The sequence below is a fragment of the Pantherophis guttatus genome, chromosome 9, assembly GCF_059756535.1.
Source record: "Pantherophis guttatus breed Tessera chromosome 9, ASM5975653v1, whole genome shotgun sequence".
Taxonomy (NCBI): Eukaryota; Metazoa; Chordata; class Lepidosauria; order Squamata; family Colubridae; genus Pantherophis; species Pantherophis guttatus.
The window spans coordinates 4,486,575-4,508,240 of record NC_142071.1 but is presented as its reverse complement, the minus strand read 5'-3'; the positions used below and the strand labels follow the sequence as shown (position 1 = coordinate 4,508,240).

General features: G+C 45.0%; 1 protein-coding gene across 1 annotated transcript in view; it reads left to right on the top strand.

Moving 5' to 3' along the window:
- The window catches only part of SFRP1 (secreted frizzled related protein 1), a 45,182-nt gene that overhangs the window by 8,868 nt on the left and 14,648 nt on the right, over positions 1–21,666 (top strand). The window contains exon 2 of the mRNA XM_034422086.3: positions 3,881–3,958. Coding sequence (XP_034277977.1) covers positions 3,881–3,958 — 78 coding nt within the window. The remainder of the gene's footprint in view (positions 1–3,880; positions 3,959–21,666) is intronic.

Here is a 21,666-nt window from a genome sequence, read left to right as displayed (position 1 = left end):
TTGGATCCTGCAACATGATCCTGGGACACGTATATATTTTCCTTCATTCATGAAAGAAAGAATACTCCATGAAAGGGAGGAGACTTATTTTTAAAAAGTTTCATTTTAGAAAGATTCCATTGCAAAACGGGAGGAAATCACATTGCTGATTTTCTGCCGTAGTGGTTGAAGTGAGGTCTGAGGGCTGTTGACTCCCCTCAAACTGTCTTGTAGAATAGAATAGAATAGAATAGAATAGAATAGAATAGAATAGAATAGAATAGAATAGAATAGAATAGAATAGAATAGAATAGAATAGAATTCTTTATTGGCCAAGTGTGATTGGACACTCAAGGAATTAGTCTTCGGTTCATAAGCTCTCAGTGTACATAAAAGCTATCAGTGATAAATCATGATCATAGTCATCCTAAAAATACATTCATCATAAATCAGGAGATACAACACTTAGTGATAGTCATAGGATACTAAATAAGCAATCAACATAAATCGTACTAGGAAACTAAATAAAACAATATAAATAGTAAAGATACAAGGAACAAAGTTATAGTCATAAGTAGAGAAAGAGATAGTTAATAGGAAAGATGAGAAGATTAATAGTAGTGCAGACTTAGTGAATAGTTTGACAGTATTGAGGGAATTATTTGTTTAGCAGAGTGATGGCATTCGGGAAAAAACTGTCCTTGTGTCTAGTTGTTCTGGTGTGCAGTGCTCTATAGCATCGTTTTGAGGGTAGGAGTTGAAACAATTTATATCCAGGATGCGAGGGGTCTGTAAATATTTTCCCAGCCCTCTTTTTGACTCGTGGAGTAGACAGGTCCTCAATGGAAGGCAGGTTGGTAGTCATTGTTTTTTCTGCAATTCTAATTATCCCCTGAAGTCTGTGTCTGTCTTGTTGGGTTGCAGAACCAAACCAGACAGTTATGGAAGTGCAGATGACAGACTCAATCATTCCTCTGTAGAACTGGATCAGCAGCTCCTTGGGCAGTTTGAGCTTTCTGAGTTGGCGCAGAAAGATTCTTTGTTGTGTTTTTTGGATGATGTTTTTGATGTTAGGTGTCCACTTTAAATCTTGAGATGTTATGGAACCTTGTAGCAAGGGAGTAAGACAGAAATTCAAGATGGAGCACAAATACGACAGACAAGAACACGGTGGAGTTATTGGGCATTAAGCTTATGCCCGAAACCTTTATTGGAGAGCAAATAATTAAATGCATATTGCAGTTGTTTATTAATGCCATAGTTAGGTTACATGTAAAATTTAAACAACTTACCGTATCAACATTAACATTTTACAGATCATAGCTAATGTTGATATAAACTGCTTCTTTATTTCTAAAGGTTGAAGTTATTCACGCATTAGAGTGTTAATAATCTCCAGCCAGCTTTGTGTAAATAGCATTGTATCCATTCAAATAATTTTAACATTTAATAGAGAAAAAACAATAAAAGTGCAATCAATCAAATGAGCAATGCAAAACTATCCCCTAACAAGAACTATTAGCAAACCATTTGTGGGCGAAGCTTATACTAATGTATAAGAAAATGTTGCTCCTTTTAGAGAAATATGTTTATCTTAGTTATTTAACAGGTAATGCAAATAAAAGCGATCAGAGTGCGGAGAAATTTAAATAAAAGAGGAATAATCAACTGGTGGCCAATGTCCCTATAGGGCTGGCAATACAGAAGTGTGGTTTGTTTGATACAGGGAGACCTGAATTTACAACAGAGGTGGGTTTCAGCAGGTTCTGACCAGTTCTGGAGAACCGGTGGTGGAAATTTTGAGTAGTTCGGAGAACCAGTAGTAAAAATTCTGACAGGCCCCGTTCCCATCGATTCTCTGCCTCCCAAGTCCCAGCTGATTGGGAGGAAATGGGGATTTTGCGGTAACCTTCCCCCGGAGTGGGGTGGGAATGGAGATTTTACAGTATCCTTCCCCTGCCACGCCCACCAATCCACCCCCACAGAACTGGTAGCTTGCAGCTTTCACATGATTTCCCCTATCGGTTCTCCAGAACCTGTTAGAACCTGCTGGTTTTCACCCCTAGATTAGCTGTTACATCTGCCACAAAATTGTGCTAAACGAAAAAGTGATAAATCTGCCCTCTGCCCTCCTCAACAGGAAGAACATCTATTTATATTTACTTACAGACTTAAGTGTGTGTGTATGTATGTATGTATGTATGTATGTATGTATGTAAGTGTGTGTGTTTTTCTCTTTCAATTCCCATCAGCCCAGATCAGCACAATTTGTGGTCAGGGCTGATGGGAATTGTAATCCAAAACACCTGGTAGAGGCCAAGCTGGAATGAATGAATAAGTGAATTTGAACACTGACCCATCCATCCATCCATCCACCCACTGACCGATCCATCCATCCATCCATCCATCCATCAATCCATCCATCCATCCATCCATCCATCCATCCATCCATCCATCCACCCACTGACCGATCCATCCATCCATCCATCCATCCATCCATCCATCCATCCATCCATCCACTCACCCACCCACCCACCCACCCACCCATCTATCCACCGACCTACCTACCTACCTACCCACCCATCTTAGCCGCCTGCAAACACGCACGAAGAAGGATTCAGATATAAGACTCCATTCTCCACTCAACTCGCTGGAGGTGGAATGCGAAGTTTTCAATTAGGAAAGGATGTTTTCTTTGGAACTCCTGCCTAGCAAACCTCATAGCTTCCCACTACATTTCTTATGGCTGACTTCAGGTGCTATGTAAACAGCTTAGGAGGAATGAAGAAAGATGAAAGCCAAAGACGAAAGGGGAGTGAGTTGCGGAGAGGGGAAAACTATTCCAATGTCAAGAGGCAGATGAAAAAACAACAACAACAACAAAAAAAACCTGATTTAGCTTTTGGAATCCTGTTGCTGATCTTGGCAAAGTGTTCAGGAGGGAAGGGAGGTGGCAAGCATCTGGGTTTTGTAGCTGAAGTTCAACAGAACAAAGATCTCGGTTTTGGATGTGGCATATCCAGGTTTCCCGCGAGCCTGAAAGAATTCCACGTTGGGTAATCTTTTGCAGTCAGTGATGGATCTCGAGTGTTGAGAGACCATGTTGTGGGCACTGTCACGCAATGGCTGTGGGGAAGCCCCCCCCCCACTCACCAGATGGCTGCTCTATTGGCCGGAACTAGCTACGAAACCCTCATTTTACCTCTGATATCATAAAGGAGGGGATTGCATTACAACATACTTATTATGTTTCCCAACACTGCTCCTATCGGTGTCCTTTTTGGGGGGCAGGTGCAATGACAGCATTGTATTGAAGCTGGACTTCATTACTTACGTACAAAATAACGAACTCTGGTTTAAACATAATGCGCTCATTGCACCTGCCCAGGGCACCGATTAGCAGAGGCCTCTTGGAAAACGAATGAGCATGGCTTATTAGCAGTTAAAGGTAAAGGTTCCCCTCGCACATATGTGCTAGTCGTTCCCGACTCTAGGGGGCGGTGCTTATCTACGTTTCAAAGCCGAAGAGCCAGCGCTGTCCGAAGACGTCTCCGTGGTCATGTGGCCGGCATGACTCAACTCCAAAGGCACACAAAATGCTATTCCTTTCCCACCAAAGGTGGTCCCTATTTTTCCACTTGCATTTTTTTACGTGCTTTCGACCTGCTGGGTTGGCAGAAGCTGGGACAAGTCACGGGAGCTCACCCCGTTAGACGGCGCTAGGGATTTGAACCGCTGAACTGCCGACCTTTCAATTGACAAGCTCAGCGTCTTAGCCCCTGAGCCACCGCGTCCCCTGTATTAGCAGTGAAATGTAGTATGTTGGCCTATATGGGCCCTTGTTCTTCTTTCATGCTGTTGTTACTTTCCCTTGCTTGACCTGTCCTCCTTCTCTTGTCAGGCACTGCGGTGTGTCCCCCTTGTGACAACGAAATGAAGTCGGAGGCCATCCTGGAGCACTTGTGCGCCAGTGAGTTTGGTAAGGAAACTTTTTCTTTCCCTTTTTTAAAATACACTTCGAATCGGAAGTTCTCGATGACCCAAAGTAGTTGACCCTTCTCCATTTTGTCTATGGTTGAAGAGTAGACCGAACACATGGCTTGTGCAGCCTTTGTGTATATATTAGGAAGGGTTGGACATGGGACCAGGTCTTGTAGGAGATTGATAGTTCCATGCCCAAACCAATCTCACCTCTTCAAAAAGCATTAGAGTGTTCCCTTGGATTTACTAGGCTGGTCCTGTTTGCTATCTGAAGTTCAAGAGATACAGAAGCTCCCAGGATGAACCTAGCTGAATAGTACCTCTGATCCAGATCATGGTTGCTTTCAAGAGCAACTGGACTTTCTGGTTTTTCTTTGAAGATGTTTCGCTTCTCATCCAAGAAGCTTCTTCAGCTCTGACAGGATGGTGGGGAATGGAAGGATTGATATTCCTTGCAGACAGTTGGACATTTTGTGTTCTTTGAGGGAGTCATTGAATATCAATCCTTCCATTCCCCACTATCCTGTCAGAGCTGAAGAAGCTTCTTGGATGAGAAGCGAAACGTCTTCAAAGAAAAACCAGAAAGTCTTTTTGAAAAAAGAATCTTTGGGACATCTGCCCCTGAGATTGCTGAGTTGCAGAAAACCTCAATCATGGGAACAGCCCAACCTGTGTCACTCAAAGTCACTCTGAGCATCTCCGGAATGCAAACTCCCATCAGTGTTTCAGTTGATCTAAAGTGACCCAGGCTAATTGAAAAATCCAGAGGAGTCTGGCATCCCTCCTTCTGACTCACCCGTTTTATTAAAAGGTGTAAGATTTTATGATCTGAAACTTTTAGGCCTTCTTCTTTTTTTAAAAAAAAGAGTAATTTTATCAAAGATTCGTCATTGCAACGGTAAAAAAAAAACACGACTTTATAAAGATAGAAAAATCGAGACAGTAAAAAGGGGAAAAAGGAAAACATAGAAAGAAAAAAAAGAAAAGAAAAAATATAGCAAAGAAAAAAGAAAAGGGTTGACTTTCCAAAGTTCACCTCCTCTTCAATGACAACCTGCATCTAACTGCCTGAAGCCTGTATTATTTTTTGATGTTTAGTCAACAGCCATTTCGAAGTATTAAATAAAAGCATCAAATAAACCAGCTTTATATTCCTTCTAACTGTCTTAACTTTTAGTTATGTCGTAGAACCAGGGGTGGGCTTTGAAAATTTTAGCAAGGGATTCTCTGCCTGGTTGCTGGGGTGGGCGTGGCCATGGTGGGCGTGGCCTAGTTGGCCTCCTGCACCACGGTGGGGGTGGGGCGTTTTTGCCCTCCCCGGGCTCTGTAGGCTTTCCTAGAGCCTCCGGGAGGGCAAAAACGGCCTCCCCAGGCTCCGGAGGCCCTCTGGAGGCTGGAAATGGGCCCGTTTCCACCTTCCTAAACTTCCGGTAGGCCCATTTTTCACCTTCCCCGAGCCTCCACGCACACCCTGCACTTACCTGCGTCCAAAACAGGCCGTGTGGGGACACCTGGGAGGGGCGGGGTGGGTTGGGTGGGGCCAGCCAGGAGTGGATTTTGGGGGTTCTTCGAACTGCACAGAATCTTAGCTAGAGGTTCTGCCGAACCCCTGCGAACCCCCAGCATAGAACTTATTTTTTCCCATTTCATAGAACCCACCCCTGCGTAGAACTTATTTTTTCCCATTTCTTCTTTATTCTTTCTCACAAGATTCTTCAAAACTTGTAAAAGGTCTCATTTGTAAGTCCAACAAGGTGAAATTATCCAGATCCCTTTCTTGATTTCTTGTTTATATTTCCTCCTTAATTATTAAAACATCAGCCAGTTTCTTCCAACACCCAGTATAACACTTTTCCCCCCATGTCATTCTTGTGGCCTGTCATTTATAAATCCACCTTCAGCTCAGTCTCTGTCTTGCATAGTAAAATGTGTTCCTCTTCCATAACATCTTTTAGAGTGACACATTCTATCCATAGAGCCAGAAATCGCTATTGACATTGTTAATAGTAACCTTTGACTCCATTTTTCCAAAGGGTTTTTCAATAGTTCCAGAGTTAGAATATTTTGCGCCATTCTATAACTGTTATCCAAGTTTATGAGTTCTCTTTTAATTGAAATCTTTAGTTCCCTCTAGTGTCCAATTTTTAAAATCTTATTATGTTTTTTTTTTAAAAAAAAATCAAAACAATTACCCGGAGCCCTTGTGGGTTATCTCCTATCCTGTCTTTGTCCAGAGACTTTTAAAAAGATAGTCTACTCACCAGCTGTTCATTCTTTGCCATGTTGTCAGCTCCATTTTTCATGGAACCATCTCTTCCTGCAGAAGTGACTTATGCCTTCTACCAGTGGTGAAATCCAATTTTTTTTTACTATCGGTTCTGTGGGCGTGGCTTGGTGGGTGTGGTGTGGCTTGGTGGGCGTGGCAGGGGAAGGATACTGTAAAATCTCATTCCCTCCCCACTCCAGGGGAAGGATATTGCAAAATCCCCATTCCCTGCCCACTCCTGGGGGAAGGATATTGCAAAATCTCCATTCCCACCCCACTCTGGGGCCAGCCAGAGGTGGTATTTGCTGGTTCTCCGAACTGCTCAAAAGTTCCACTATCGGTTCTCCAGAACCTGTCAGAACCTGCTGGATTTCACCCCTGCCTTCTACTACAAATGCTACCAGACTCTTAATTTTTTGCTACCATAGATTAACATGACTCTCCTCCTCCAAGTCTAACTGAAGATGCCTTGCATTATCTCTTCCCTTGTCTCTATTAACAGTGAACATGTGGACACTGTTGAGGGTAGAGTCAACTCTTGAATGCCTAGCATATGCCCAAAATTGACAACATCTGGAAAAGGTTCTGATCTTTCATCTCTGCATTAAGTGGAGAGTAACTCAGAAGGAAGTATATTTGTATGTGTATACGAGTATATGTAGAAGTATATATGGCGTCATAGATACTGCTAATGAATAGGGAAGATTGAGGTATCATAGTTGTTTGTAGATGCACATAGATTACTAGTCAGTTTGAGAAGAGGCATGATCAAAAAGGTCAAATAATGGAGGATGGAGTTAATCCTGGAAGTTGATGAAGCTCTCTAAGGGATATGTCTCAGAATGCTGCAAACTAGCTCCCATTCAGATATGTGAACTGCAACTTCCAGAGTTCCCTAGCTGGTAGAAGCTTTGCAGGAAATCTTACACACTGAAATTTGGAGAGAAGCCCAAAAGGGTACTTTTAGGAGTAAGGAAGAAGGGTACAGTTTTGGATTTTCTATCTCAAACACAAAGCTGTCTCAACCTGATTCAGAGAAACAAAAAATTCATTCAACAGGCATTGGGTTAACACAAATACAGAGAGAGAGAGAGAGAGAGAGAGAGAGAGAGAGAGAGACAGACAGACAGACAGACAGACAGACAGACAGACAGACAGACAGACAGACAGACAAAGAGAGAGAGGGACAGAGAGATAGAGAGATAAAGAGAGAGACAGAGAGAGACAGAGACAGAGAGACAAAGAGAGACAGACAGAGAGAGAGACACACACAGAGAGACAGAGACAGACAGACAGACAGACACACACACACACACACACAGAGAGAGAGAGAGACAGAGAGAGATACACACAGAGACACACACAGAGAGAGAGACAGACAAAGAGAGAGAGGGACAGAGAGATAGAGAGAGAGACAGACACAGAGAGAGAGAGACACACAGAGAGACAGAGACAGAGACACACACACACAGAGAGAGAGATAGAGAGAGAGACAGAGAGAGATACACACAGACACACACACAGAGAGAGACAGACAAAGAGAGAGAGGGACAGAGAGATAGAGAGAGAGACAGACAGACAGAGAGACACACACACAGAGAGACAGAGACAGACACACACACACACAGAGAGAGACAGAGAGAGATACACACACAGACACACAGAGAGAGATAGACAAAGAGAGAGAGGGACAGAGAGATAGAGAGAGAGACAGACAGAGAGACAGAGACAGAGAGAGAGACAGAGAGACAAAGAGAGAGAGACAGACAGATAGAGAGACACACACAGAGACAGAGACAGAGAGAGAGAGACACACAGAGAGAGAGACAGAGAGAGATACACACACAGACACACAGAGAAAGACAGACAGACAGACAGAAGGACAGAGAGAGGGACAGAGAGACAGAGAGGAAGACAGAGAGAGAGACACACAGAGAGAGACAGAGAGAGAGAGAGAGAGAGAGACAGACAGACAGACAGAGAGAGACACAGAGAGAGAGATGGAGAGGGTTTGGGATTAATCCAAAGGAAAACACCAAGAAACATTATCCTCTCTTTCATTAAAGTACATTTGACCAGGGCAAAAAGAATATGCAAAGAAAGGGCACATTACTTCCTGGAATGAATCAGGAAGGCAATGTATGATGTAATATCAGTGTTTCCTGCAATTGGGGCAAGGAAGAAGGTGAACTTTGGGAAGTTCACCCATTTCCTTGACTTAATCATAATCGTAAGTTTATTTGTCAAGCATATATAACAGGTAAAAGTATAAACATAATTTGAATACATGAAAAGAGTAAGAGTAAAAAGGAATATTAGGACAGGGACGGAAGGCACGCTGGTGCTCTTATGCACGCCCCTTACAGACCTCTTAGGAATGGGGTGAAGTCAACAGTAGACAGTCTAAGGTTAAAATTTTTGGGGTTTGGGGAAGAAACCCCAGAGTCAGGGAGTGCATTCCAGGCGTTGACCACTCTGTTGCTGAAGTCGTATTTCCTGCAATCGAGTTTGGAGCGGTTTACCTTGAGTTGATCCAGCTCTCCTATTTTCCATGTAGCTTTGGCACAACACTTCTCCACTTTAGCAACTTTTAAGCCATGTGGACTTCAACTCCCAGAATCCCCCCCCCCCCCGGCCCCCCAGCTAGTATGGCTGTAGAGCAAAGGCACCTCAGCGGCCAAGTCATCTGCTGATGGTTTATGCAGGACCTTGGCGAAAGGATCCAAGGAGCCAATTTTGCGGGCATGGCAGACTAAATACTGGGAGAACTCGTAGGACCCAAGAGTCTGGATTGCAAGAGCGCCGAAAGACATCTCAATCCCAGCCCTGCCGGGAATTTCAATATTGGCTCATCAAACAAAAGGGAAGATGAATTAAATACATTTTGCAGCCACTTATTCATGTATTCCGTCATAGGAGCGTCCTGTTCCTTTTCTTTCCATTGCCTTCAGCTTTCGTTTAAAACTTTACCCAACTCTTCCTTCATGGCCGCACAAATCTGCATCTCAAAATGTACATCCTTAAAACAAATTTTCCCTCCCAAGTTTTGATGCTTTCGCAGGACCTGAAAGCAGCAACGTCCAAAGGGCAGCCTAGAGAAGCAGGGAAGCGGAATTGCTCCAGATATCCACACTCTTCGTATTCTCGCTGCTTTGTTTGACGTCCCAGGCTAGTCTGCAGCCCTGGGATTTCCTACAGGAGCTGTGGGGGCGCAGTGGTCAGAATGTAGTATTGCAGGCTCATTCAGCTCACTGTCAGGAGTTCGATCCCGACCGGCTCAAGATGGACTCAGCCGTTTATCCTTCCGAGGGTTGGTAAAATGAGGACCCAGATTGTTGGGGGCAAGAGGCTGACTCTGTAAACCGCTTAGAGAGGGCTGTAAAGCACTGTGAAGCGGTATATAAGTCTAAGTGCTATTGCTATTGTCCTTCCTTCCTTCCTTCCTTCTTTCCTTCCTTCCTTCCTTCGTTCCCTCCCTCCCTCTCTCTGTCTTCTCTCTCCCTCCTTCCCCCTCTCTTTTTTCTCTCCCCCTCCCCCTCTCCTTCCCTCCTCCTCTCTCCTTCCTTCCTTCCCTCCCACCCTCCCTCTCTCTGTCTTCTCTCCCTCCCTCCCTCCTTCCCCCTCTTGTATCTCCCTCACTCTCCCTCTCCTTACCTCCCCCTCTCTCCTTCCTTCCTTCCCTCCCTCCCTCTTCTCTCTCCCTCCTCTCTCTTCTTCCCTCTCTCCCTCCTTCCCTCTCTTTTTTCTCTCTCTCTCCCTCCCTCCCTCCCCCTCTCCCTCCCTCCCCCCTCTCCTTCCTTCCTTCCCTCCCTCCCTCTCCCTCCTCTCTCCCTCCTCTCCCTCCTTCCCCCTCTCTTTTTTCTCTCTCCCTCCCCCTCTCCTTCCCTCCTCCTCTCTCCTTTCTTCCTTCCCTCCCTCCCTCCCTCCCTCCCTCCCTCTCTCTGTCTTCTCTCCCTCCCTCCCTCCTTCCCCCTCTCTTTTCTCTCCCTCCCTCTCCCTCTTCTTACCTCCCCCTCTCTCCTTCCTTCCTTCCCTCCCTCCCTCTTCTCTCTCCCTCCTCTCTCTTCTTCCCTCTCTCCCTCCTTCCCTCTCTTTTTTCTCTCTCCCTCCCTCCCTCCCCCTCTCCCTCCCTCCCCCTCTCCTTCCTTCCTTCCCTCCCTCCCTCTCCCTCCTCTCTCCCTCCTCTCCCTCCTTCCCCCTCTCTTTTTTCTCTCTCCCTCCCCCTCTCCTTCCCTCCTCCTGTCTCCTTCCTTCCTTCCTTCCTTCCTTCCTTCCTTCCCTCCCTCCCTCCCTCCCTCCTACAGCTGAAAGAACAGCAACTCCAGAGTAATGTTGCCACTGGGGAAGGCGAGGAGTTGGGGGGTGGGCAGCTTCATCATGAGTGAGTTGAGGATTGAAGCCAAATTATTCCTGTTTGTCAGGATCTGGTGGTGCTTCGGCCCGTCTTTGCTTCTAATTGCTCTTGGCCCGAGCCTTTTCCAGACAGGGCTGTTCGGAATTATTCGGCAATTCTGCTCATTGTTTTTCTTTTGATAGCTCCTATTGATTTTTGGTGAGGGGAAGCAGCAGTCCCCTGCTAAGCCATGCATCAGACAATGGGCTTCCTTCCATGCTGTGTTTTTCTCTCCAGCTTTGGCCAGGAATCATAGTTTTAACAGTTGTGAGCTTGCCAGCAAAACCCAGCATGTGCCTGCAAATCCGGAAATGCTTCTTTAATTAGTTTAAGGTATCTGGACATTGGTAGTTTGTCATTCAGGGAGTGTGCAGGTTGCCAGATCCAAGATTAGAAAGTAGAGGCAGTTAATTTGCAGGTCATGGAGCTTTATGTAAGTGGATCTCCGACTTTTCATTGCGAAAAGAGGCACGATTTCTCCGCCTGAATTAAAATTGAGAGGCACACTTTGCTTTTGGGGTAGTTGCACACAATGAAGTCCAATCAAAGTGGGGTGGATGGGAGGCCTCCTAATCCCGACATAGGCTGTTGTTTTTCCTTTAAAACCAGGGGTGTCCAACCAGTCCAATTTTTTTTACTACCGGTTCTGTGAGCGTGGCTTGGTGGGCGTGGCAGGAGAAGGATATTGCAAAATCTCCATCCCATCCCCACTCCTGGGGGAAGGATACCACAAAATCCCCATTCTCACCCCACTCCTGGGGGAAGGCTATTGCAAAATCCCCATTCCCACCCCACTCTGGGGCCAGCCAGAAGTGGTATTTGCCGGTTCTCTGAACTACTCAAACTTTTCGCTACCGGTTCTCCGAATTGCTCAACATTTCCACTACCGGTTCTCCAGAACCTGCTGGATTTCACCCCTGTGTCCAACCTTGGCAACTGTAAGACTTGTAGACTTCAACACATTGGCTGGGGATTTCTGGGAGTTGAGGTCCACAAGTATGAAAATTGTCAAGGCTGGACATTCCTGGTTTAAACCCTACTGAAATTACATTTTATTTGACACATATATATTAAATGTGTTTGTGAGAGGGCATCTCCACATTATCTAGCTTTCATCTATTGTCATTTACCCCCCCTTTTTTTTATCATGGTTAGGTGCCTCAGTAGTTGGAAGGGACCCAGGCCTTACAGCTAAGCAAACATAGGTTTGGAGCTTATCATTCACTGTGTTATAACAACCCAACTGTTGACTTTACTATGTTGGGTGAATCAGACCATCGGATGATATCGTCAAGGGGCTGTTCTGCTGGGAAACCATTGTTGTAGTTAGTTAGTCCAATTTTTAGATGTAGTACAGTGGTCTAAAGCACCCTGTTATTAAGAACAGCTGCCTGCAATTTACTGCTGGTTCGAATCTCTCCAAGGCTCAAGGTTGACTCAGCCTTCCATCCTTTCTAAGGTAGGTGAAATGAGGACCCAGTTTGTGGGGGCAATAAGCTGACTTTGTATAAATATACAAAAGGATGAAGGCTATTGCTTAACGCATTGTAAGCTGCCCTGAGTCTCCAGAGAAGGGCGGCATATAAATCAAATTAAAAAAAAAAAATAGCACTAATTGAGTCTATTGAGATTGTCTGGTCAATATAGGATTCCCCCATGTCAATTTATTTCCATAAAGTAAACCTTGGCTTACCAGACTCGTAGGAGAGAAAGGGGCATCCAGATTTTGTCTTCTTGCATCCAAAATCTATTCAACGGTGCTCTTGTAAATCGAGAGTTGGTGTAATTTGGTTGGGAAACCTGTTAGAGATCGGCGTCCCTTTGAAGGAGGTGCATCTGAGCTGGGGGCAGGGCTGGGCTGCTGGGGGTTTGCAGGGGTTCAGGAGAAACTTTAGCTAAGATTCTGTGCAGTTTGGAGAACCCCCAAATCCCACTCCTGGCTGGCCCCGCCTAGCCTGCCCCTCCCCTCCCAGGAGTCCCCACATGGCCTGTTTTGGATGCAGGTAAGTGCAGGGCGCGCATAGAGGCTCAGGGAGGGTGAAAATCGGGCCTACCTAATCTGGAAGGCCAGAAACGGGCCCATTTCCAGCCTCCAGAGGGCCTCCAGAGCCTGGGGAGGCCATTTTCGGGTTCCCAGAGGCTCGAAGAACGCCTCCGGAGTCCGGGGAGGACAAAAACAACCCCTCCCCCGCCATGGTACAGGAGGCTGACTAGTCCACGCCCACCATGGCCACGCCCACCTGGCAACCAGGCAGAGAACCCCTTGCTAAAATTTTTGAAGCCCACCCCTGGTTGAGGGGGCTTATATTGTGCTTATTGCAGTCACCAAACACTCAGTCAGGCTGAGTTGCGACGGATGGCCTCCTTCGTTGCATGGAGCCTTTATTTCCTTGGGGCGCCACAGCTGTTTTCTCCTGCTTGGGATCACTGCTTTCTCTCACCCCTGTGTTATATGTCCATCTGGCTCTTCCTCCTCCCCTCCTTTTTAAAATTTCCGTAATATCCTGTCATGTAAGAATGTACGTCCAGAGATATTTTGCAAAGGAAACTTCTGTTGTATGTCCAGTGATGCCCCAGGAGTTTATTTTGTGGCTTTTCCAACGCAACGGCTGAATTTAAGCCGACGAGAACCAAATGTAACCGCGTGTTGATCCTTTGTGGGGAATTGACCGAATTTCTTTTGCATTACGAATGCACGAACTATTTTTTTTCTCCTCCGAGGAATAAATAGGTGTGAGTTAACAGACTTTTCCTGTGAATTGCAGTAAATTGTGGTAAATACTAACACATGAGCAATCCCGATCCTCCTACCATCTGCACTGACCGTCTTCTCTTCTCTTTCACAGAGTGCTCAAAAGAAGAAGACATAATATAGCAATAGCCCTTAGACTTATATACCGCTTCATAGTGCTTTTACAGCCCTCTCTAAGCGGTTTACAGAGTCAGCATATTGCCTCCCAACAATCTGGGTCCTCATTTTACCCACCTCGGAAGGATGGAAGGCTGAGTCAACCTTGAGCCAGTCAGGACTGAACTGCTGGCAGTGGGCAGAGGGAAGGAAGGAAGGAAGGAAGGAAGGAAGGAAGGAAGGAAGGAAGGAAGGAAGGAAGGAAGGAAGGAAGAAAGGACAATAGCAATAGCACTTAGACTTATATACCACTTCACAGTGCTTTCACAGCCCTCTCTAACCGGTTTACCGAGTCAGCCTCTTGCCCCAACAATCTGGGTCCTCATTTTACCCACCTCGGAAGGATGGAAGGCTGAGTCAACCTTGAGCCTGGTGAGATTTGAACTGCCAAATTACAGACAACCGGCAGTCAGCAGAAGGAGCCTGCAGTACTGCACTCTAACCACTGCGCCACCATGGCTCAGGAGCCCTGTTGCCAATAGCAATAGCACTTAGACTTATAGTGTGACTGCTTCACACTGCTTTTACAGCCGTCTCTAAGTGGATTACAGAGTCAGCCTCTTGCCCCCAATAATCTGGCTCATCATTTTATCCACCTCGGAAGGATGGAAGGCTGAGTCCATCTTGAGCCTGGTGAGATTTGAACTGGCAAATTACAGACAACCGGCAATCAGCAGAAGTAGCCTGCAGTACTGCACTCTAACCACTGCGCCACCACGTCTCTTATCTACTCACAGTCGTCCCCAGGGAAAACTTTTAACAGTCCATGTGTTGACTTCCACTATTGTGAAAGATTGTCACTATTTTTTCTGGTCTTCCTATCCAAACCTTTTAGTCCTACACTATTCCAGTCCACTCTTCTAACGACTGAAATTGCCCAGGTCTTGATGGTTTTTTTCCTTCACTGAGTTTGTCGTTAAGATCTCCTTAACTCTCCTGACTTCACTTCTAACCTTCTGGACTTCGCTATGCTTGATAATTCAGCTTGGAAGGTATTTGTAATGATCTCCTTCATCTAGTCTCCTGATTTTATTTCCATAGGGCAGGGGTGTCAAACTCGCGCTGGAGGGGTGGGTTCTACTTACCTTTACTACCGGTTTGCAACGGGGCCGCGCGCGTACACTTGCTTCGCTCACGCGCGTGCACACACTTCTGATGTTGTTGGGGTCGATGGGCAGAGCCTCCTGCGGGTTTTACTACTGGTTCTATAGAACCGATCTGAACCGGGGGCAACCCACCACTATTGCGCTGTCATGGCGGCATCATGTGACGTACTGGGACTTTCCCCCCCTTCGCTAAACCGGGCGGGGTCGGGGCCAGCACTTGACTCATCTGGGCCGTGGGCCGCGAGTTTGACACACCTGCCATAGGGCATCTTGATTTTTTTCAGTTTTCACTATTCTTCCCCCACCCCCATTTACTATTCACAAGTAAAGTACTACTATTCACAAGTAAAGTACTACTATTCATAGTAAAGGTAGCACATTTGTTCTGTTCAAACTCCATTGCAATACCCTGGCTTCCGTGTTGAGCAGCGATTCTGTTTCCTATGGTGTTTTTCCATATGGCTTCATGATAATTTTTACAGAAGTTCCAATGAATCATTTTGGCACCTGTGTTATGCTGTTGTTTATCACCAGTTTGCGTGATCTTCTTGCACGAGCTGAGTGTATGACCTGCTGTTTCTTCTGTTTCTTTGCACAATCTGCATTTTGAGTCATTTGATGATTTTTTTTTTTCCAATTCTGGCCTTGATCGTATTAGTTTAAATTAGATTGCTGTTGTGCAGCCAAAATCAAGCCTTCAGTTTCTTTTTTTTTTATGTTCCAGCAATAGCTGGGTTTTATCTTTATCTTTTTTTCCTCTAGATCTTTTATAGAAACTGATTATGTAATGCTTTTCCTTGCCAGGATTCTATTCATGTTTCCAATACATTATTATAATAATCATGTTTTGCTTCCTGTGCATTCAATAAGCTCCACTTTTTAACTTGCATCAAAGTTTGTTCTTAGCTGTCTTTTACACAATCAGCCAAAGCGTGCATCCCATTTTCATCACAATCTCACTCTTAATAACCCAATATTTTCCAAATTCTCCCTCCCAAATCCACCTTACCTTCCTATAACATCACGTGGCAGCCCTTCAGTTGGTCAGGATAGGAATTTGGGCTTCCTAAGTCTTTAGAAAGTAAGTTACATCTTTTGCAGAGATGAAATCCAGCAGGTTCTAACAGGTTCTGGAGAACTGGTAGCAGAAATTTTGAGTAGTTTGGAGAACCGATAGTGGAAATTTTGAGTAGTTCAGAGAACCGGCAAATACCACCTCTGGCTGGTCCCAGAGTGGGGTGGAAATGGAGATTTTGCAATATTCTTTCCCTGCCACGCCTACCAAGCCACATCACAACGACCAAGTCATACCCACAGAATTGGTAGTAAAAGATTTGGATTTCACCACTGTTCTTTTGTATTGGGGAAGGTGCTGATACTTTGGAAGATTGAAGGTGGGTAATGTTCTCAGGTTGCGGTAAACCAATCAGTAGAATAAGAAGAGGAACTAGATTAGATGGTTTGATAAAATCTGCTTGTGAAATTTAGCTGAGAATGGCTAAAAAAATTCTAAGATGGTGACAGGAGCAGTGTTAACCCTGATTTAGATTTCTCTGATGGGTTTATTAGGTAGAAATGGAATATCTGTTTTGCAGGCTCCATCAAATGTACAGTAGTGGGCAAAAGTGTGGAAAACTTTTGCGAAAAAGTGTATTTGTGAGGTTTGATGGCTAATAACACCACTTTTTTTTGGAGTTTCATTATAATCCTATTCCACTGCTGGAATGGCCTGGGAATAGCCCAGATCTTAACCCAAATGAAAATCTATGGAGCCGACTAAAGAAACTTGTTAGTCAGAAGCGACCCAGCAATAAAACCCAGTTAATAGAAGCCATCATTCAATCTTGGTTTCACATTATAACAGCTGCAGAATTAAAAGACTTGGTTCACTCCATGGGAAGACATCGTAAGGCCATCATTCATGCTGAAGGTTACCCAACTAAGGATTAACTGATGTGGTGATAATTTTTATATATCTCGGTTTTTTTTATGGTGATCATTTTTGTATATCGTTTTTTCCATGTGTTTCACTTTTCTTCTTTATACTGTAACTGCTTTTCTAATAGCAAATCCTTCCTAAAAGTGATTGCATTACATTCTTGATTAAATTATCTTTCCATTGATATATCATTTTATAGTTCTACTCCTAAAAAAAAAAGTGGTGTTATTAGCTAGTTTTAGAAAACACACTTTTCCCAAAAGGTTTCCACAATTTTGGCCACGACTGTACAGCACAAGAAAGACAGATGGACGTTTGCAAAAGAGAATTAAACTAAGAGAAAGAGAGAAAGAGACAGACAGTGTAGCCTACCACAACAATATTGGCAGTTGTGGAAAACACACAACCTTAGTAGCAGAGATGCTTGGGCTGATGTACAGAATACATTTGACTATTGTGCTGCTGAAGAGCATGGGACTGTCACAGTCACAATGATAAAAAGGAGCTCCAGTATATAGACTGCTGTTGTCTCTGCCATGTCTTCTTCACCCCACAAACAAGATTGTCTTCAACTTTAGGGGGGGTGGGGAAGGCCATACAGGAAGACTTGTCTAATTCTTTTGTCACATCTTTAATCAAATGATATCTCCTGACAGGAGTGTAATTAGGCAAAAAATTATGTCTGGCACTGCCTGGAATTTTTAATATATCCAGGCTCGCAACTCGCATGAATTTCCACCAAGGTAAACAATGTTAACTGGCAGGTAAAAAAAAAATTTCTGGGGGAAAAGCCAAATCAGTGGAACGAGAGATTACATTGTTAGGAACGGGAAAGGAGTTGGCAAGGTGGGGGTGTATTTTGTCTGCCTCCCCTGTTTCCTGTCCTCCTTCGGAGAGTATCCCCAATAATGAGTAAAATGGACTTTGCCTTCTTTTTGAGGCCGCTCAAATCTGATAGTGCTTAGTGCAGTGTTTCTCAACCTTGGTAGCTTCAAGATGGTGGACTTCAACTCCCAGAATCCCCCAGCTGGGGGATTCTGGGAGTTGAAGTCCACCCATCTTCAAGCTTCCAAGGTTGAGAAACACTGGCTTAGTGCCTCTTGGTTTGGCTTATGATGGAAACCACAAGACCTCTTTCAGACAAAACATTGAGGTATCTTTGCCTGCTGTTGGAAAGCAGCCGTAGCTCTGATGGACAAGAGAAGCCAAGATATTTTGGAAAGGATAGGATTAAAAATATATATATATAACGTGATTCGTCAATACGCAATGCGTCCCTTGTAGAATTGTCTTCCCCATCTGAGGCCTTCCAGATGTGCTGGACCCATAATTCACATCATCGCATAATTCACATCAAATTTTCAGGAGGTGGCTGATAAAAGGTCAGGGGGTGAGAGAAGGATCAGGGCTGTTTTTCTCGACATGAGTACCCCCACAATTTTAAGTGTCCTGTTTCTGGGTCTTTTGGTTCGCTCACTTTCTTGAGGGGCTCGTTGGCTAATGGACTGGGCCAGTGGTGGGACCCTCCCGGTTTAACAACTGGTTTGGTGATCGCGCCAGGGATGAAATGCTCCCGGTTCGGACCGGATCGCCCGATCCGGTAGCGATGGTGGTGGGTGGTTCGGAGAACCGGTAGCAGAAATCCCTGCCTCCCCCCCCCGTGCCCAACTGAGCCGCGCGATCTTCAGAGCCTTTTTCCTTTACTTTTAAAAGCATTTTTTTCTACAAATGCTTTTAAAAGTTTTTTTTAAAAAAGCCTCAGACGATCAGGCAACTCAGCTGGGATTGTCAGAGCCTTTTAAAAGCATTTTTTCTACAACCTCTTCAGTCGAAGAGGTTGTAGAAAAAATGCTTTTAAAAGTAAAAAAATAAAAAAAGTTGGTCACGCCCACCCATTCACATTACCCAGTGGTGGGATTCAAGTAATTTAACAACCGGTTCTCTGCCCTAATGATTTCTTTCAACAGCCAGTTTGCCAAACTGCTCAGAAAGTTAACAACTGGTCCTCCCGAAGTGGTGCGAACTGGCTGAATCCCACCACTGACATTACCCCCCCCCAAGCCACGCCCACAGAACTGGTAGTAACAAATTTTACATTTCACCACTGGATCGATGCGCACTGCATGCGTGTGCATAGATTGAAGAAATCTTCACTTCCTCGTTTCTTCGGAGGAGAAACACAGCTGAGACGCGGGAATCTGCTCTGCGGTGCAAATCAGCTGAGAAGATAAAGGTAGGAAAATAGCGTGGGCCCATCTGATCATCGGATCGAACCGGTTTGCTCGCAGCTGATCATCGGAGCTACCAGTTCTCCCGAACTGGTCTGAACCGGTAGACTGGACTGGGCATTGATTTGGTCCTCTGATGCAGCAGTTGGGCAGACAATTTCAGAACATGTAAATGAAAGGAACAGTATGAATTCTTAGGATGGACCTCAGGGCAGGGGTGAAATCTAAAATTTGTTACTACTGGTTCTGTGGGCGTGGCTTGGTGTGGGGGGTGTAATATGATGGGGGCATGGCCAACTTTTTTTTTTTTTTTTTACTTTTAAAAGCATTTTTTCTGCAACCTCTTCAGCCGAAGAGGTTGCAGGAAAAAATGCTTTTAAAAGCCTCTGACGATCAGGCAACTCAGCTGGGATCGTCAGAGGCTTTTAAAGGCATTTTTTTTCCTACAACCTCTTCGGCCGATAGAAAAAATGCTTTTAAAAGCCTCTGACGATCCCAGCTGAGCCGTGCGATCATCAGAGGCTTTTTTTTTTACCATTAAAAGCATTTTTTTCAGCCGAAGAGGTTGTAGAAAAAATGCTTTTAAAAGCCTCTGATGATCAGGCAACTCAGCTGGGATCGTCAGAGGCTTTTAAAGGCATTTTTTTTTCTACAACCTCTTCGGCCGATAGAAAAAAATGCTTTTAAAAGCCTCTGACGATCCCAGCTGAGCCGCGCGATCATCAGAGGCTTTTTTTTTTTACCGTTAAAAGCATTTTTTTCAGCCGAAGAGGTTGTAGAAAAAATGCTTTTAAAAGCCTCTGATGATCAGGCAACTCAGCTGGGATCGTCAGAGGCTTTTAAAGGCATTTTTTTTTCTACAACCTCTTCGGCCGATAGAAAAAAATGCTTTTAAAAGCCTCTGACGATCCCAGCTGAGCCGCGCGATCATCAGAGGCTTTTTTTTTTACCGTTAAAAGCATTTTTTTCAGCCGAAGAGGTTGTAGAAAAAATGCTTTTAAAAGCCTCTGATGATCAGGCAACTCAGCTGGGATCGTCAGAGGCTTTTAAAGGCATTTTTTTTTCTACAACCTCTTCGGCCGATAGAAAAAAATGCTTTTAAAAGCCTCTGACGATCCCAGCTGAGCCGCGCGATCATCAGAGGCTTTTTTTTTTTACCGTTAAAAGCATTTTTTTCAGCCGAAGAGGTTGTAGAAAAAATGCTTTTAAAAGTAAAAAAAAAAAAACCCAGCCTCCGATGATCGTGTGGCTCAGCTGGGCATGGGGGGGGGGGGGCGCAGAGATTTTTGCTACCGGTTCTCCGAACCATCCGCCACCATCGCTACCGGATCAGGCGATCCGGTCCGAACCGGGAGCATTTCACTCCTGCCTCAGAGGAATCGGACTTGGAGCTGGGGAAATAATCCTGCATCCAACAAGGCAGTAGAACCATTTTGATTGAATTACGCAGCCACAGAAACAAGCCCCAGTCTTAATGTCTCTTCCAACTGGAAAAGAGCCCTGGCTATGTTCATACAACACACTCAATTGAGCCTGTTAAAGAGCAGCAGCAGGATTTGCATAACACGTTAAATCTGATCAGGTTTGGTTAATGATTGGTTGCACATCCAGTTTCATTTGTTAGGGCCAAAACAGTGTACAAATCCAGAAGAATACGACGATTTAGTGCATTAGGTGAGCATAACCATGATGTGGTTGGTTTGGTGTAGGATGCCATTCTGATATTTGGGAATGTAACCCGCTTAGCGAAGCCTTGAAACTAATAGTAGGTTTGATGGCTTTCAGGCATGTTGCTCCTAGTTCCGTACTCAATTCATTAGATTAGATTAACAGAGTTGGAAGGGACCTTGTAGGTCATCTAGTCCAACCCCCTGCCCAAGCAGGAGACCCTCCACCATTTCTGACAGGTGGCAGTCCAATCTCTTCTTGAAAGCCTCCAGTGATGAAGCTCCCACAACTTCTGAAGGCAACTTTTGTTCCATGGGTTGATTGTTCTCACCGTCAGAAAATTCCTCCTTATTTCGAGGTTGAATCTCTCCTTGATCAGTTTCCATCCATTGTTCCTTGTCTGGCCGACTGGAAACAGAGTTAGCAACGTGGCTTTCCTGCAAAAGGCCCCAAGTGCCTTTGTTTCTCTTTTAAGCCTTATGGGAGGGGCCAATCATCTCCTGGCCTTACTCCTGAGTCGTCCCTTTTGCTTTAGTTGCTCTTGCCTTCTGGCAGCTCTGTGCATGCGTGCACTAGGAACAGGCTCCTCCTGTTCCTCTGCCTCTCTGCTGTCCGACTCCCAGATGGCTTTAGTCCGTGCATTACTCCCAGATGGCTTTGGCCCCATCTCTGCCTCTGACTCAGAGCCCTCATCTGGGCCTTCCCCTGACTCCAGGACTGGCCCATGTTCCTCCCCAGCCTCCTCACTGTCCGACTCACAACACTGCTTGTGGGAAGAACCTCTGTAGCTTGGTCCTTTTGGAAGGGGGTTAGCGGGAGAAATGTGTGAGGGAGCGGGTTGTCCTTCATCTACTACAGCAACCCGAGTTTTGAGATCTAATTTCTGCCACTGCCCCCCCTCCCCCAACCAGGAGAAGGCGCTTTTTCATTTTGTTCCTGCCACTCAGCTGGAGTTGGTGGGCGATTTCTCCTTCTCCAGTTTCCAAGGAAGCTGAAAGGGAAATCAATACAAGGTTTTGTTTTCTCTCTTCTTTGACCGCTTGCCTGGAGCCTCCTTATCTTACAGATCTAATGGATCTCTTGGCAGCTTTCTTTCTTTCTTTCTTTCTTTTTTTGGGGAGGAGGACGAGTGAAATTTGCTCCAAAAAGCGTTTCTGTTTTGACTTTTCTCTCGATCCTGTACGAGGGGTTTGGGGGA